Here is a 19,180-nt window from a genome sequence, read left to right as displayed (position 1 = left end):
TTTCCCTGAGTGTTCTGGTTTCCTCCCACACGTATAAACACAATTCACCAACAATTTGCCGATAACATTCATATATAGAGGACGGCAGAGCCTGGACAATTATTGGAAGCGATGGCTCCTTACCACGTGGCAGCTGCTGCCTTCTCGCTAGTCTATGGTTCCAAATTTTCGCCCCTCTTGTGTCGTCCTCTCTCTTGGATAGTGTGCAGCTAATACCGTGCAGTGGTGGCGTGTTGTTATATGTTGACATGAATGTTGTTGTAAAGCTCTCTTTCCATTGCATTCGTGTGCACAGAATTCGTTCAGATAATGGATCAATACGTGACGGCTCAGCACAGTGGCGCCGTGCCCTCTATCGAGGATGCGCTGGGGAATGCGGTCAAGTCGAGCAATGAGAAGGCCATGGGGGACGCCCTGGAGATCTACACGAAGGGCATGGAGTCGCTCGACATGAAGCTCCCAATGGATTTGTTTGAGCTGGAGCAGCACCACAAGGGATGCATGGAGATGGCAGTGAAGCATTTCCATGATAAATCAGTGCTCGACCGTGAATTCACCCATCAGAAAATCTGCATGGTCAGCGCTATTTACATGGGTGTTATTGTAGTTTATTTACAATCGCGGTTGCCAAGTGAGTGTGGCACCTTCTTCCTCTGTCCACGTGGATCCTTATCAGCTCGATGTCCAGAACTTCAGGGCCAGTGGGTAGCTCTCCTAGAAGAGTTACCAGAGTTTGAATAAATATTAGAATAGAAAATAAGAATATTCATAATAATTAAGAGCTAGCAGTGTTAAGTTTGGTATGAGCCATCCATGTATATTATATAATATTAATATGTATGGTTCCCATATATTAATTTCAAGCTTAAAAAAACTGCACCACCATCACATAGCATTAGCTCGCTCTCATTTGAGAGAGAGAGAGGACCACTCGGGGGCGCCAGGAGGAGGAACCGCAGATGAGTGGGAAGGCAGCAGCAGCCACGTGGTGATGAGAAGCCGGCGCTACAAACAATTATCCAAGCTCTACTGCCCTCAATTTCGGTGTAATCAACAAATTAATGCGTGTTTATACGCGAGGCATTCGATGCACCCAGAGAAAACTCACCGTATGAGAGGGGGAAACCCTCTATCCCATACAGAGGGAACAGGTGCAGTCTGCACTTTGCTGTACCGCCTTCTCATGGCAGAGCCAGGGAAGGGCTCCTTGACACCAGCACACGCGAAGAGAGATTCACAAAATCTGTGATCCACAACCTCTCGCTGCTGCTACCTCCACAACAACGATTTTTAGTGACTCCAGGGCTGCCACAGGCAGCGCAGCCACCGCCGAGCGCAGACAGAAGCCAATCGTGACATGGACGTTAGAGACCCTCGCACTGAGCATTGGCGCAAAGGCCCCAAAACGCCAGTTGGCAGGCTTCTTAAACCACTCTAAACACACGCGGTGGGTTAACACACTGCGAGAAAAGTACCAGAGTCCTTGTACGTTATAGGTGCCATTATGATTTGATAGCTGCATGAGTTGTCAGCGCAGTTCCTGATCCAGCATTTTTATGCTCTGGCTGTGGGTCGTCATTTCCTCTCACGGAATGGTTAGGGTGGTTTACGTGGAAAAACTGATTCTCAGCTTGAATAAACTAAATGATTTAACAAAATAAAAAAATGAAAAAAAATTTTGGGAAACAATAACTTGGCCCAGTGATCGCTAACACTTTTTTAACCATGGCCATTATGGACGTCTTGATGTGATGGCAGAGGGAGAAATGCGCGCCATACTCAGAGTGAGTGCCTCCTGACTTCGCGTGTTTGGCTTCCAGGCAAAGGTTATCATGGAGCGAGATTCTTGGATCAAGAAGAACGGAGATGTCTCGTTGACGAAATGCGATGGACGCCTGCACGAGCTGTTCAAGCCGCTCAAGGAACGCGTGGACAAAGGCGAGTTCAAGCATCATGGCGGCGCCAAGGAGCTGAAGATGGAGATGGAAACGATCAAACGGAAGTATAAGGAGACACCGGGCCTCGGAGACCAGGTAAGTGACCGAGACACCGATACCAATGCGGTATTTGATACCATTCTACTCGTGCACATAGTGGCAGCAGTAAGGGACGCCGTGGTGATGAGATGAAATCTCTCTCCTGGCATACAGGAGGTCATGGATTCAATCCCTACCCCATTACCTGCTGTATATTTCGTGTTTGCATATTCTCCCCGTGGTCGTGTGGATTTTTACTTCCACATTTACAATCAACATGCGTTTAGATTATGTGGCTGCTGCTATGAATGTTCACATGAAGCACTTTGTTGAGCTATCATTTGTGGCCAGGCCCGCTTCTGAAAAAGAGTTACATAGCTCAGTGGGACTCACTTGGTAAAATAAAATAAAAAGTGTCCATAAATTTATAGCCAATGTATCGATCAGATTCTGACCAATAGCACTCATGCTTATCCTCACTGGTGGTGGTGGCTTGAAACTTCTCGTAACTGACTCCAACATGAGCGTCCAATGGCATTTCACTCAAACTAATCTAAGTTTCATTCGGGAGCGAATGCAAAAATCACACGAGAGCCACAGACTCACACATAGACCCATATGCTTTCACGGAAACCAAAAGACTTGGAAATATATGCATACCGACATTGAGACCCATAGATTACTGGACTGGATAAGTGCTGCATTCACCATGACTGATGATTAATTCAAGTCTAATATTTACCTTGAAATAGACAAAATAAAATATAACAATTCATATAAACCAAGGCGAGGTATGAGGTGAAACTAAATGTATTAGGATTACAATAAGTCATAGTTGTTGGTGACGGAGACATCAGCAGAAATTCACAAACGATTGACACTCAAATATTTGAATTGGTTCTTTAAATTTGGAGCTCAGGCAACATGTATTGTAACTGAGACGATGCTTCGATTTCCAGGTTGACATAGCGTTGGAAGTTTTCCTGGAGACATTCGAAGAATGGTTGAAGAACCACCGTGAAGTTGTGGAGGAAGGCGCGGAAGGAGACCTGCAAATTTGTGAGTTTGCATCTCTAGTTCTGTCGATATGGCCATGTGGGTACGGTCATGATGACCATCTTTCTGGGTTCACGGTTACTTAATCGGTGGGTTTACGATGGTCGTGTCAGTCTGTTCACAATGGCCGTGTCGTTGGGTTTATGATGGCCGTGTGGGTGCGTTCACAATGATCGTGTGAGTCGGTTCACGATGGACATGTCACTGGATTCACGATGGTCACATGAGTCGCTTCTAGTCCCATTAACATCACTTTATACAAGTGTAATGGGTTCCACAGAGGCGCACACTCGAACTTGGAGGCAACATGTTTATTCTGAACACAACGGGGTAACTATATAAACGTTCACGGGATAACGACATAGGGTGGTGACCACCACGGTTAACTACATACTTGGACCAGGTCAGAAAACACACTAGCCTGGTCCACGATGCCGTGCGTGAAGACCAAAGATCAAAGACGTACATTCCCAGAGACAGCCCCGATCGGGGCTCGGGACTCGGCCTTCATTGGCCGCGGCGTGGCTGGGCTTCGCCCTTGGCCGGCCACGCCCATTTCCAAATCCTTCCCGAAGACTTTGGGCCCACATCACGTGTCCCTCTCACCTCCTTTTGGGCCCCCTCTTGCCACCTCGTCCGGTCATGTGCCCTCTGGGGGTCACCCAGACTATCATGTCCTCACCCGACCTCTCTCACTGTCACCAGGGCTATGCGCCCTAGGGAGCCCTTCCATGCCATACTCGCTCTAGCGTTAGAGAGGGCCTATACATATGCAGTTCCACTCTTCTCTCGGTAACTGGAGCTACACTACAGTCACTCCATATACGTCACTACACAAGGTTCTTGATATTATATTCCATGAATGCTATCAATCACGTGTTAGAAAACGGCCTCTGAGAAAGGCCATTGCAGAATTATTTCTGATAAAACGGCATTCTCATTGCCATCAATGATCAATTTATTCATGCAGAAAATGAATGTACGGGTGGTAACCCACCCTCTAAATTACATATATACACATACGATTCCTAATTCATTTATTTGGTTTGTATCGTGGAGGTATGATGGCAATTTTCACCTAAAGCCCTTTACCACCTGCCACAGTCAATAAAGTCACATCATGCCTTGGGTAAATATGCCAATGGACTCAGTCTCGTAGTTTCTCATGCTGTCCACAGACTCGTGACATCCTCACCTGTTGTGGTGAACATATCTCTCACTCCGTATACTCGTGGGTGCATTTTAATTGTTTATTTACTGTATTTAAAAACTTTTTGTACTGTGTAAGGTATTTATGCAGGATTTGATGCTTCCGTGACTGCAGGAATTCATACTCTTTGGTTTTTTTGGTAAAGTCACGTAGGTAGAAAATAATAGATCACGACGTTTCGATCGCAACACCAGAGGGAGAGAGAGGGGGGGGGACAGAGCAAGACTGGCGGTGGACGGGAGAGCTCGCCAGGGGGAGAGAGAGAGGGGGGGCAGAGCAAGATCGGCGGCAGGGGGGAATGGGGGGCAGAGATAAGGGAGGGGAGGCAAGGGGGGGAGAGAGGGGGGTGGGGCATAGATAATATAATCGGTGGTAAGGGGAGAGAGAGAGGCTGTGTTAGTGAATGTGGCTCAGAGAGTCGAGAATAGCTGTTACCATAGGCAGGAAGGGGGACATCACCACCAGTTATGACTTAAACCGATTAATAACGTCCTTCCAATGATTGCTCAGTTTGTATCCCTCTTCTCGGTTGAAATTGTGAAGGATGTGATTCCTGATATGCAATACCCTGGTATCTACAAACTAAGTTGTGTCTGCCGCAGCAGTTCCATTGGGGAAACAAAACGACATGTCTCGGACTGTGTTCGCGAACAGAAAGCAGATTTGAGACACGGCAGAACCAATACCTCTGCCATGGCGGATCACTGTTTTAACGCGGTGGGCTCACACGATATTGTTTTTTCCGAGACCAAGGTATTCGGCAAACCTTCGGGCTACCTTCAAAGATTTGTCCATGAAGCCATCCAGATATATTAACACAGACACAATTTCAACCGAGAAGAGGGAAACAAACTGAGCAATCATTGGAAGGACGTTATTAACCGGTTTAAGTCATAACTGGTGGTGATGTCCCCCTTCCTGCCTGCTTATGTTAACAGCTATTCTCGACTCTCTGAGCCACATTCACTAACACAGCCTCTCTCTCTACCCCTACCACCGATTATCTATGCCCCACCCCCCTCTCTCCCCCCTTTGCCTCCCCACCATTATCTCTGCCCAAACCCCCCCTCTCCCCCCTGCCGCCAATCACTTACTCCTGTCGTGGCAGCTCTCTCTCCTCCCTTGTCCCACTCGTCCCCTGCCGCCGATCTTGCTCTGCCCCTCCCTCTCCCCCTGGCAAGCTCTCCCGTCCCCGCCGTAGATCTTGCTCTGCCCCCCCCCTGCTCTTTCTCCCCCTGCGAGCTCTCTGGCCACCACTCATCTTACTGGCCCGCCCCCCTCTCTCTCCCATCTCTGGCCCCGCCCACATGCCCTACCTATATAGCCTCTTGTCACGGCAGCTCTCTCGACTGCTTCAGCAGTTTCCCTGCTGTAATTGTCTCACCTGATGACGGTCGCTTGTGTTGCGATCGAAACGTCGTGATATATTGTTTTCTACCTACGTGATTTTAACGAAAGAACCAAAAAGTAAGGTGTTAATTGTTTGCATTTCCCCGCATACTATTGTCGAGTGGTGAAAGTGCATCTCTGTGGGGGGGGGGGGGGGAGAAGCAGAAGGTTTCAGAATGTATGTTTTACCGTGAACATGGCTTCGATTAATGCGATTTTTGTGCGCCTCTTATTTTGGAATGCGTCTACCGCATAAAGCAAGGGAAACCTGTAAATAGGATTCATGGTTTAATGTCTTGGTTCCGTTGACACAACCCTGTAACCTGGATTGTCACTCTCCCTAGATCACAAACATGGCCATGAGGTTGTGCTTAAGAAGCAACTTCATGATGGTGCTAAAGCACAGGCCGTGGAGGATCTGGCAAAGGTGAGCAGGACCATACACCGTCCTCCTATTATATGCTCACAATCTCGCACACGACTCTCACATGTGGAGGATTCTTACACAATTCGTAATAGATTTTTGGGACAAGTCGCCGCCGTTTGCTGGAGAGCAATCCAAACAACGTTCAACAATTGGGTATGGACATTTTGCTGGTGGTCACAAACAGCATCGTCAGGCAGCTACCATAAGTCTGTACATTGATTTCTTCTGGCCACAACGAGATTGCTTCTGGAGAAAGAGATAATTTGGGGGTTCCTGAAACCCAAGTGAGGCTTGTGACAAACAGAGTAAGGATATTTGTGACAAGCCTTTACAAAAGGTCTAAATGCTGCATCAGGAGTTTAGGAGTGCACCAGGACTCTGCACTAAGTCCCTTCCTCTTTGTACTTTGTGCAGGATGCCCTGGTTGGGAGAATGAATAATGACAACTCATGGTGCATGTCTGTTTGACGATTTTCCCATGATATGTAGTTGGAACAAGGGAAAGGTGCGGAAAGACCTCCAAGGCCGTTCTGCAGTGGACTGGTTGCCTTTAAAACAGTGTGAGGGCGAAGGCAGAGCTTGTGAGAACTAGGTCCAAACAAAGACGGTGGGGGGGGGGGGGTACTGGGGTAGGCAGTGCACCGGCAAATGTTACTTTGGCATCATCCGAGTTCACACCCCGGAGCCGTGCGCATTATTGTTATGGTTGCCTGTCACACAACAGCTCTGCTGGCTGTCCATATATGAGCAGAGCAAGCCGAGCTTGGTCTGCATGCAAGATGATGGCTATGGACTGGACAAGGATACCAAAGCAAGGATCCACAAGGCTTGACGGCTCTCATAGACATAATTGGTAGAGCAATGTGTAATGGGAAAAATTTGACATGGATTGAAGGGGAAAAGTTATGGAGTTCCATATCTGCTATGAGAGTTATTTTAGTGGCAGTTAAACGTGGCACATTGAGCACATTGTAGAATTTCCCACAGATTAACCTTGTTGGTCCATGGGCAAGCACCCAGACTGCAGGCATCTCTCTGCTTATAAACCCTCTCGGCCCCGCCCCTATCGAAAAGTGCCCTTCACCCCACTATGGCACGTGTCTCAACGTGTACATTTCACTGTCCCCTTTACAGCGCCCCTCTGCCACCTGTTCCCAATCATCTGAACGTGTATTATTTAATGAATTATCTATAGTGCCTTATGGCCACCTGTTATTAATTATCTCAACGTGTACACTTTAATTAACACTTTTTATCTACAGTCCCCTACATCACCCCACCCCCAATGAAAATACAGCAGTTTTGGCTATAAAACACTGGATTTTTAACAACAGGAGATATAACATTGTTGGACCATGGGATATCACAAGGAATTCTTCCCTACACATTGTCATCTAGGTCAACGCTTAAACATTGGCCCTCGAAACAAAAGGAGGAAGCCATTACGGTCAACCCAGCTTACTCTTACGTTTAATACACTGGTAAAAGGGAACATCTATACACATGGAAATACACAACCGAACACTTACACCCCCTTCAACCGTCCTCACGAATTTTCGTCTGTGCGGTCGAACGGCATGCTCAGCCTGGTGGTGCCTCTCCCTAGTGTGTGCTTGGATGACGACTGCATTTGCACCCCGCATCCTCTTTATCTTCATTGGGGTCATGCCTGAGAAGGAGGGAGAGTGCAGAAGCAGTACTTTTCTGGGGCGGGCGCTTCTGTCCCCAGATTTTGTCGCGACTCCCCCAGACCTGGCCTTTCTGAACCTGAATGACACCTTGTGTCGGTGGTTCCTTATAATGGTTCCAAGCCACTCGGGTGGACCACCCATCGCTGGCGCCCAATCTGGATGCGTATACTTGGTGGGTGGAGCACCTGGACAAGCTCTAGAGAACCCTGCCAGGGACTGTGCAGTTTAGCCGACGTGCCTACCCGGACCTGGGGAAAGTGTAACCAGGCCCAATCCCCTTGCTTGAAAGACCCTGGGGTTTCCATTATTTTCTGCACGTGTTCGTTTTATGATTACGATGTGCCAGATTTTGCATTGCGACTTTTCTAGCTTTTAGCAACCTTTTTAGTGGCAGTCTGAGCGAGGCCAGCCATTAAAACTGATTAAGCCAGGAGAGCCACAAGTTGGTCTTTAATTGGTGGCTCTGGATCTCCCGGACATCAAAAAGAAGGGGGGAGAGCCTGGTCGACGCGTGTGGCGCTCTTCGGTATGCCACCAAGAACTCCTGCAATATGCAAGTCCCAGTCCATCTGGTCATACGTGTTAACATGGCACAGCCTAGCAAACAGCGTGTGGTTGAGCCTTTCCATCTGTCCGTCAGGCTGAGCATGGTACGGTGAGGTTCCAATGATATTTGTGCCCATGTCACAGACATCGTGCAATAGTTTAGCAGAAAAATTTCGACCCTGGTCTGTGAGCAGTTTCTCAGGGGGACCTATGTCCAATCCAATACATACCCGTGGAGAAATATTTCTGATATAGTTGCAGCCGTCCTGCCTGGCAATGGCTATGCAATGGGCCAACAAGTGAAATATGCCGTCCTGAAAATCAAATATTTATTTCCCCTAGGCGTTTTTGGGAACGGACCAAGAATGTCTAATGCTACCAGCTCATTCACACTTGATACTACGATCAACTGCAGGAGCAGCTGTATGGGTGAAAGGAGGTTTCCTCTTAGCACAATCCTGACATCGATTTACCCAATTCCGCACATCCTTTGACATCCCCGGCTAATAGTAGCAAGATTGTAGTGTAAGCAGTGTTTCACGGTGGCCCATATGCATAAGTTGTTCAGCGTACAATTCTAACAGTTACTTCTGTCGCAGGGGGGTGTGTACCACCAAGGAGCGATGCTGCATTCTAGCATCCCACTTTATCATTAGCCCTCACCATCTTACAAATGGCGCCCCTGCTTTTATAGTTTTTGCTGATTCAGCTGCCTGTGCGGTGAGAGAATCCAGTCAGTCATCTTTTTGAACGCGGACCTATTTGGTCCTTATCAACCCGAGATCATGATCTACGGGTGAACTGCTCTTATCATATACTGCCGGATTTATTTATGTCGCTAGTCCCGGCGATTCTGGGAGGGTCGGTTTACATTGAGCCACTCCCATTGTACAAGTACGCAAGTTTTCCACCGTAATCTCAATAGCGTGTCCACATTACAGTGATGAGTACCTTTTCTGTGTGTTATGTTGTAAGAGTATTCCTGCAGTTTTTCAATCCACCTAGCCATCTGTCCCGACGGTTGATCCATGCGCAAAGAAAATTTCAAACCAGCGACTATATAGGTAGGGGCCGAAAACAGTAACAAAGTTAACCACTGCAAGGAGTTCTGAGTAACAAAGTACCATTGCTCTGCGATGGAAAGCACGTGAATCTCGACCGCAATGACCACTTCTACGTTCACCTGTATTTGTGGGAACTCAGCCCCAATACCCACATCACCAGAATCCATGTCTAGTACGAACAGTAGTGAAAAATGCAGGTATGCTAGTGGGGGAGCATCAGTCAACCTCAAAGGAAGTGCTTGAAAAGCTGTTTCTTCCTCCTCCCCCCATTGGAATCGGATTCCTTTTGGCATGAGGACATGCAAAGGTTTCACTACTGTAGTGAATTGCGGTACAAACCCCAGAAATTGCCGCACCTCCTGTACCGAAGTAGGTGTAGGCCAATTTTTCATCGCACAAGTTCTCAGGGTCCTTTGTTACCCCTTTCCCGCTGACCACATGTCCCAAATACATCAGTCCGGTATGAAGTGGCATTTAGATGGCTTCAGTTTCAATTAGCGGCTCACACCTTGAAAAAAAAAACTTGTCATAACCTCAAAAGGTGATCGTTAAAAGATCTACTAAATACAAATAACGGCTAAGTAGATCAGACATGCTTCCCACTGTCGGCTCGATAGCACGAGTTCCACGAGGCGTTGCAAGGTTGTCAGTACTGTGAGCAATCCCATCAGAAGGTGATTAAATTTAAATAAGCCTTGCGGTGTTTGAAATGCAGTCTTGAGTTTAGATTCGTCATCCAGGGGAAGCTGCCAAAATGCTGATAGCATATCTAACGTAGGGAAAAATGTATCCCGCTAACGCATCTAACGAGTGATCAATACGCAGCAGGGGGTACGCATCTGCTAGTATAACTTTATTTAGGCACAAGAAATCCACACAAAACCTCATGGGGTCATTAGGTTTCTTAACGAGCACCACCAGTGCTACCCAGGGCCTGGTTGGAGAGATTATCTCCGCTCGTAGTATCTCAGTTGTAGCTCGACGAATCTGCTCTTTTTATGCTGGCCCTACTCGATACTAGTTCTGCCGTACTCCTTATTTCGATATGGTGCTGCATCAAGTCGATGCACCCTAGATCATATGGGCCTTTACCTGAAAATGTCCTAGCATTCCTGTAGGACACTTTTCAGTTGATCTCAAGGGGACCCTACCCGATTATTCACTTCTTGTATCCCTGCTACTACTTCATCTTCCTGTATTTCTCGTGTGGGGGAGATCTGGGCTATCACTGTCTCTTCTCTTAGTGTAACCGCCTGCTCAGATGTGTTTAGAACCTCTGTGCACAATCTTTCGTTCCGTCTCAAAATGGTGTCCGTAGCCACTAATGAAAGCCAACTAATAGCTGGCCCCATTGGTGATACTGTAATCGGTGTGTCTGTGCGTGATGTTATTAGTGGCAAGTGATAGCACAATGGAATCAACACGTGCACCATCGGCAGAGTCACCATTTATTCCTTTACCAGGGCATGTACTCTTGCGGTTTTCCCTGTTTGTGCCTGGCCACAAAAAATGCATAAGTCTTCCCGACGGTGTCTCTATATAGCCCTGGTCCATTTGGATGTTCATGGGTAACCGACCTAGATAAATCGGTTCCCAATAAACATTGCACTGCTAGAGACGAAGAAACCAATACCGGGCCTGATATACACATTTCCTGTATGCAGATTTCCGTCTTTACTTTTCCAACAATTCCCAAGCTACCCCCGTTTGCTGCAACAAATTTACTGTGTACCAGTTCTAGGCAACGTTTAGCTGTAGGTAGCATGTCAAACACAAGCACAGACAGGATGGTGATTGATGCTCCCGTGTCTACCAACACCTTAACGGGATGTCGCCCTATTGCTCCTGCGAGCACGGACGTTCCTGTGGCCGCCGCTACAGTGCGTCTTTCTAGCCTTTTCTATATTAATTTTGATGCATCCCACTTTTATCCCGCCATGTCGCACTAGGTCGCTGCACTCGAGTGGTGTGCAGGTGATAATGGTGATGAGGGGTTTGATGACGAGGTGTGTGTATGGTCTGGCCAGGTGCCTGTTGTTGGTAGCTCGGGTGGCACAGCTTCAGTTTGCGACACCGCTGGAAGCAGCCCCCGCATGAACAGGGTGGCTGCGGTCTGCAGTTTAGCCAACAATGATGAGAGGCGGTAGCTACTGCACCAGAATCTCGGCCATGCCATGCTGCAAGGAAAGGTGGTGGCTCTGGCTCCGAAATCTGGTGAGGGGAGGCTTTGGCTCTGGCCCAGCGATTTCAGCGTGCCACTCTGCGGAGAATAGCGGCTGCCTGGGTTCGGTCATGTCAGCTTTTCAAACCGTGGGGAACAGCAGCTGCTCAGGTCACACAGCGTCGGCTCTTTCCCCTTCCTTCTCGTCAATGATGGTCATCGGCAGCCGATCGATTGATGAGGTAAGGCAGCATACTCTTTGGTTCTTTCGGTAAAGTCACGTAGGTGAAAAATTAAAAATAAATAAAAGTAAACTAAATCACGACGTTTCGGATGCAACACAAGCGTCCGTCATCAGGTGGGAACAATTCACCATGGAAGTAGAGAAGGATGGCAAACTACCATTCCTTGATGTTTTGTTTGAGAAGAGAGCCGGGTACGGGTAAGGAATCAAAACCCGTTTGCGACCTCTGCTTTGTGTGCTGTACAGTGTAATATTAGTGTGCAGTGCAAAGTATAGTATTGGTGTGAAGTGTAATGAAGTAGTGTATTATGATGTAGTGTAGTATCGTATTAGCATGCAGTGTAGTATATGGAGTATTAGTGTGCAGTGTAGTAAAGCAGTGTATTAGTTTGCAGTGTAATAAAGTATTGTATTTTGCAGCAGGATATTAAAGTAGTGTGGTAATGTGCAGTGTATTATAGTGTATCATTGGTGTGCAGTGTAGTACAGTATAGTAGTATTGTGCATTGTAGTATAGGGTGCTATGTAGTTTTATCGTGGAGTATATTGCTAGTGTAGTGGGTAGAACGGAGAGTGAGACTTCTTTGGAGGCAACAACTTTATTATAACAACGCAACCTTAACACGATGGGGTAACGGCCCCTTCCACCCGATACTCTATGGAGATATATCCTGCAGGCTAACGCGCGCCTCGCATTGGGGAGGCTGACGTCGACCAGACCCTGGCTGAGGTCTGGGTCCCGTCTTCGGGCTCCTCTTCAGGGTGACGGCTTCGGGTCTTCAAGTATACAACAGCAGCCGAACCCATTCAGGGGTCCGGCTTATATAGTCAGTCCCAGCTCTCTCCGCTCCTGGCCACGCCCTCCTCCTCGAACCTTCGAGAAGGATATGGGTTTTGGACACGTCATCTCCCCAGCTCCCTTTTGGGGTCATAGGGTCCATACCTCCGATCACGACCCCCCCTGGGTTCAACCTTAGTGCCATGGCCCAGCTCGATCCGGGCACTCTTCCGCCCTCTGTTGACCTGGGACTGGCACTACAACCGGGGAGCAGTGGCATCACCCAGTAATGCCACTACACTAGTGTGCAGCGTAGTATTAGAGTGGTGTTATACGTTTCCACAGAAGGCATTTACACGTCAACACACTCCTGATGCCATCAAATTGATTAGGCCTGCCTCTGGTCTCCGGTTGCCTCCAAGTCTGTCACCCCTAAGCCAGAGCATATGACACCTCCATCGCAACCCTTGAGTTGTCTGAGAAGCCTACCTGATTCACAGTCTCTGTTTGCTGCCCCGTTGCGTGATCCTTGGCCATAGAACGTGGATTTTAACCACTTGGATGGTGCTGGTCTGCTACTTCTGTGATCTGACTGCCTCATCATTGTCTGCCTGCTCGGTTCTTGGCCAGCTCACTGTGGCTTCCACTCGGCTTGCCTTGCCATGCAGTTCACCGGTGTGGTTTGTGTCCAGTTCGCCTTCTTGACTGTTCCTGCCATAGCTTGTGCCTCGCTCGTTACTCGACCAGCCCACTGCAGTTCATATCTGGCTCTCCCTAGTTGTCGTCAGCTTTCCATTAACCAGGGAGTACCATAGCACTGCCACACATTGAGTGCCTCACCATTGTGCCCAACAATTCGGCTCGGGAGCAGCTCACCATGGCTTGCATCTGGCTCGAAGAGTTATTCAACTAGTCTGCCACAGCTCGTATCCAACGTGCCTTGGTAGGGTCCTAGGTTGTTAGTGTTGCATTGTCTTATGAAAACAGTTGCTCATCCCTGTCCACGATCAGCCCCCTTGTCGATGTATGATGTGCTATGATGATCCTCACCCATATAGTCCTAGTCACCGCCCTACATTCTCACATCTTACCGCTGACCTGCAGGTCAAATTCCGTCACTGACGATTTTTCGTTGGCCTCTCAGTATTCATTTTGGCAAGGATCATTGAAGAAGACAGACGACTACCACCTTGGAGGCCTCGCATGCCATCTCTACGTTATGGTCACTATCAGAAGCCTAAGCCCAAACTGTTGGGAGTCTGTTCATTTTATCCTGCAGCCTTTCCATCCACACACCCTAAATTGCAATTCGCTAAACATGATGCATTAGACTTAACAAATCAGTACAATCTATATCAATTGATTACTTCAACCACTCGACCCAATATACCAAAACTCAAATTGGTGCATCCATACTTAATGTGATATTAACAAAATCACCTCGTAAAAAAAAAATAGAAGTATTAGGTAATCAGCTCAGTGACCATGCCATTATCTTTGGCATTAATCATGCAAGAATCACTAAAACACCTCATGAAATCATTATAAAATGGTCTTTAAAACATTTTGACCTCCAATCATTTATACATGACACTTTATTCTTTGGTCCTTTGTGACTTTACCGAAAGAACCAAGGAGTATGGATCCTTGCAGTCACGAAAACTTCAAATCTAGAACATGACACTTTCCATTCTGACTAGAATATGCTGATCAAAATCCAATTCTTACACGCTTTTATTTAACTCACTTCGTCTATTGTATCCTCAAAAAAGAAATCTTGTAACTCAATTTTTACACACTTCCCAATGTGCTATCAACTGCAAACTTCGTATAGGTATGTCATACTGATGACAACACGATATTCTATCATAAAAAAATCCAAAACATATTTTTCAACTTTTTACACGCCTTTATTTAACTTACTGTATGTGTTGTTGTATCCAAAAATCTTGTAACTCAATTTCAACTGTATTCCCAATGTCGTATCGACTGCAAACTTCGTATAGCTATGTCATACTGATCATTAAAAATAAAAACTAGATATTTTTAAACAATATTTTTAACGTCTCTAATTGTCCACGCTCAACTGACGTTGCCTGTAAATCACCACGGTCCCTTATGTCACGGCAAGCCTCGGGGAGCCATTCCCAGGGGCGGAGGATGTGGAAGGAGGGGAGGGGCGATGGGGGCAGGGGGAGGGGCAGCTCGGACAGTACATTTCATTAAAGCGTGTTTTTTTAAAAGTATTTTTTAATATTTTTATTTGAAAGTGATTGGACATATTTTCAAAACCAATTCCTAAAAATAATTGACAAACATGGCCACTTAAATAAGATTAGAATAAAGGGTGATCATTAACCTTGGTTTGATCCGAACATTTCTGAATTAGTTAAAAACTAGAGATAGCCTGGAATAAAACAAAAAAGATCAAATAACCTCTTCGATTTGAATAACTAAGGAACATTAAGCAATATATGTACTCCCCAAGTAAGAAACGATACTTTGTCTTACTACTGTAGCGCTTCAATAAAGACACCCACTTCGTTTATGACCCTTGGGCTTTACCAATTTTAAACCTTTACAACAGTCTGCCTCAGCAGCTGTCCCCCTCTTTTTTCTTCCAGATGATGAAGCCTTGTGTCGCGATTGAAACATAGTTTTTTGTCATTTTTTGTTATATATTTTTTTACCTATGTACGTGACTTTACCGAAAGACCCAATAATATGAAAAATGACTGCACTGTATCAATTTTTTTCTCCAGTAACCTGGATAAAGGCAACTCCTGTTGTGCACTATTCCTCGACTTGTCAAAAGCCTTTGATATCATTGACCATAAGATTCTACTCACAAGACTGTCAGTTAACATAGAGGCTTTAGCGACCGATATTATCCATCTTATAATTTGTTTTACGTGTTGTTCAAACCTGCCACTACCCGACACTGCCAATTAGTAAGGTTTGTCACTTAAACAGAACTTGTCAATTTGTTACTAGTGTAATGGATTCAACTGAGTCGCAGACGTAGACTTGGAGGCAACACATTAATCCACTTCCAACACACGGGGTAACTTTCTCTCTTACTAGAATAACAACCTATGGTGGTGACCACCAGGCTAACTACACTAGTTACTACACAACTGCTACTACGGACCGGGAACAACAGCTTCGGTCTGGGTACACATGTTGGAGACTCATTGAATGGAGAACATAGACGAAGGTTTCTTCCAGGATGAACAATCACCTCGGTCCCTCTCGGGACGTGGCTTAGATTCTCTGCGGCTTGGCTGGCTCCGCCCTTGGCCAGAACCACCTTCTAGAATCCTCGGGAAGGATTTGGGTCTCAATCACGTGACCACCCCTTGCCCCTTCTGGGGTCCCCTTTGTAGACTTAACTGGTCAACCAGAGTGTCATGGCCTCGAGTAACCTCATCCCTCGGCCAGCACCCACACACCCTGTCTTGTAGCGTGGTGCCATCTAGCGCTATCGTTCAGCGCTCACCGGGCCCCTCTAGGGCCGGTACTACACCCACACCCCTGTGGTATCCGCGATGTCGCTACACCGCAGTGCCAGCACTGCACCCAGCATGTTGACATCCAGCGAAGTCACTACACTAGTACAGCACACTGGTGTGTTGGAGAGTAAATCCACAGCATTTACAATTCAAGTACGATGTTTCGCCAGTAATTACAACTAGCATCATCAGGTGACAGCCCAACTTTACTTCATCAACTAAAATTTCCAGACAGTAAAATGAAATGGTTTAAGAGCTACCTCTCAGACCGTTCTGGAAAGGTACATAGTGATAACATTTTGTCCACAAATATTAAAATAACAAAGTTTGTTCCATTAGGTTCCGTGTTGGGTCCAATTCCATTATCTTATTTAAACAATCTTGGACTAAACCTATATCACTGAGAATGAAATATCTTTGCTGATGACATTGTCATTGTCATGTTAGTGTCAGGTAAATCACATCTGGCTCTGATTGCAAATGGCTCACATGGCAGAGCCTAAACAGACTGAGAGTGGATTTTGGAAGACGCAACTCTCATGACATCATGGTGGTGGGGGGGGGGCTTCTACACAACCGACTACTGTTCTTGTCAGGAGATGCAAACCATGGATCATCTCCTGGGATGCCCTGCTGCATCACAATGCACTCCTAAAGATTTGGCAATGCCAACACCAGAAGCGGTGGCCTGTGCAGAATATTTGGAAAAGACCAATATAGGTCGGACAGGAGCCACGAAGAAGAATTTCCAAACCAAGTCAATAGACTTTGCCTCCCAGCCCACACCCCGCCCCCACACACACCATGCCCCCCTCCCTCCATGCCCCACGACTATATAATCCCTCCTCACAGCCATCTCTGAGACACGCAAGTGTTTGCGCTCTCGCTACGTTGTCCCCACCTGATGAAGGATGCTTGTGTTGCGCCCGAAACGTCGTGATTTAATTTAGTTGTTTTCATTAATTTTATTTCATGTTATTTTTTTCCTACGTGACTTTACCGAAAAAAACAAAAGAGTATGAATCATTGCAGTCACGAAAGCTTCAGATCTAGAATCAAGTCAATATAATTTTAAACACGATTTCGATTTCATACAACAATAATTGTCATCACTACAATTGCTCCTAAATCCTAAAAAAAGATAATGCTCTTTTCCTCAAAAAAAATCCAGTTTCATTATCACCTATTATAGATATCAAAATACCTTGGTTTACAAATTGATTCAAAATACATATTTCAACCCCATATTGATCACGTCTCAAAGAAAATCGAATAAAAAGTTATATACAAACATTGTTTTCCAATTTTATTATGCCTGCAAATTGCTGAAGCTATAATTCTACCACTGTTTTACTACGGTGATGCTGCTTGCAGATCAGCTACTAAAGTCTCACTAAACAGACTAAACCCACTTTATCGTACTGTTCTTCAATTTGCACTGGTTGTTCCATAAAGGACTCACCATGGTGACCTCTACTTCAAATACAATCGCGCATCACTTGATGCAAGAATACATTTACATTTGGCCCTGTTCATCCATATATATATTTTTATAAAATACATAAAATACTTATTGGAAAATCTGCACTATACTTAGCTAATTCATTAACCCAACTGTCAAATACAAGAAACCCAAGTCATTTGAACTATCTCAAGCAAAATAATTGGAATAGGTGATAAAGCCTGCAGCACCAACATTTTTATCAATTGTCTTTCCTCCCTTAACATCGTAAATCTTCCTTCAAAAACATCCTCAAGCAGAAGATACGTACTGAATATAACCACATTTGCCAATATGATATGGAACTTTAATCCTTACCCATGTATCGGTAGTTAAATTTTCATGTGCAATTTTATCGGGGGACTGGGTATTGTCTTGGCGTGGTCTGGGACTGTAGTTGTTCTTGTTTTTTCTGCCTCGAAAAGCTTGCATTTAGTCTTGAAACATCACCAGGAATGGATGTATTTATGCAATTTGCACTGATATACTTTAATTGTTTAGTGACTTGCTTACCGTTCCTATACTTTGCACTTATATCATGTTTGTATTGTTTTTGTAACTTTATGACCTGCCCCTTTTGGGCATCTGTGAAAAAGAGCTTCATAGCTCATCGGATGTCTCTGATAAATATTTGGAGCATGAATAAAGATGATGATACAACACATGAAGAATGTGGCTGCCAGATTATTAATGTCCAGTCCTGTTGCTGAACACATTGTCCCTGTGCTGGCTTCTGGTCCAATTTCGAGCTGGGTTCAAGATTTTTCTCCTCACCTAAAAAGCTTCTTATGATGCTGCTCCTCCCCCATATATACGAAATCTCTTTTGCCCGTATGTTCTAACAAGAGTACTTTGATCTTCCCAATCTGGCCCATTGTGTGTGCCGAGGTTATATCTCTGTACTATCGGTAACTGGGCTTCTCCTCGTGGCCCCTAGAATGTGGACTTCACTTCCACTGGACGTTTCCTTCATTCAAATTGCGATTATTTTAAGGGCTTGGGGTTGTGCTTGATTGGTGTGAGATTGCATGTGTGTGTGCTTTGTATAGCGCCTTGTGATTTTCGAGTGAAGGCGCCATAAAAGGGTAGATTATAATTGTATTCACCTGCTCGTTACTTTCCCCCTTTAGGTGAACGAGGAGGCGTTTTCCTTGAAGATGAAGGTCATCGCAAACCAAACCGGCATGGACATGGCAGCTGAACTGAGATGCCAACAGTTGGAGTTGCAGAGTACCTTGAAGAATTTTGTGATAGGGACCTTAGCAGTCGTTGGCACGGTCGTGGTCGTTGGATTGGCTGTGGCCGCAGCACCGTCAATACCCTTGGCTGCATCTCTGTTTTTGAAGGGGAGGTACGGATTTAAGATGTAAATAAAGTGTTTTGCTTTAATGAGTATATTTAGTACAACTGAATGGTGTGTTTTATCTGGTTTTTAATAGGTGCTACTTTTAGTGTAACTAGAATGTTTAGCTTTATAACTTGCGACTGCCACAATAAGATAACATGCTCTATAGGAATAAGAAAAAAAACTCGTATTGTGTAACCCATGGGGGAATCCCTACTGTCTGACTGAAAAACGTGTAAATTGTGTGAAACATTATTCCTCCTGTACAAAATTTGTTGTG

General features: G+C 45.7%; 1 protein-coding gene across 1 annotated transcript in view; it reads left to right on the top strand.

Annotated features, from left to right (window-relative positions):
• Positions 1–18,948, top strand: part of LOC144953357 (guanylate-binding protein 1-like) — a 39,953-nt gene extending 21,005 nt beyond the window's left edge. Inside the window, exons 6-10 of the mRNA XM_078883921.1 lie at positions 296–576; positions 1,821–2,033; positions 2,936–3,035; positions 5,976–6,058; positions 18,686–18,948. Of these exons, the coding sequence (XP_078740047.1) occupies positions 296–576; positions 1,821–2,033; positions 2,936–3,035; positions 5,976–6,058; positions 18,686–18,925 (917 nt within the window). The 3' untranslated portion in view covers positions 18,926–18,948. The remainder of the gene's footprint in view (positions 1–295; positions 577–1,820; positions 2,034–2,935; positions 3,036–5,975; positions 6,059–18,685) is intronic.
• Positions 18,949–19,180: the final 232 nt, after the last annotated feature.

The sequence above is a fragment of the Lampetra fluviatilis genome, chromosome 75 (assembly GCF_964198595.1).
Source record: "Lampetra fluviatilis chromosome 75, kcLamFluv1.1, whole genome shotgun sequence".
NCBI lineage: Eukaryota > Metazoa > Chordata > Hyperoartia > Petromyzontiformes > Petromyzontidae > Lampetra > Lampetra fluviatilis.
Note: the sequence above shows the minus strand (reverse complement) of the source record. Positions and strands in the feature narration are given on the sequence as shown.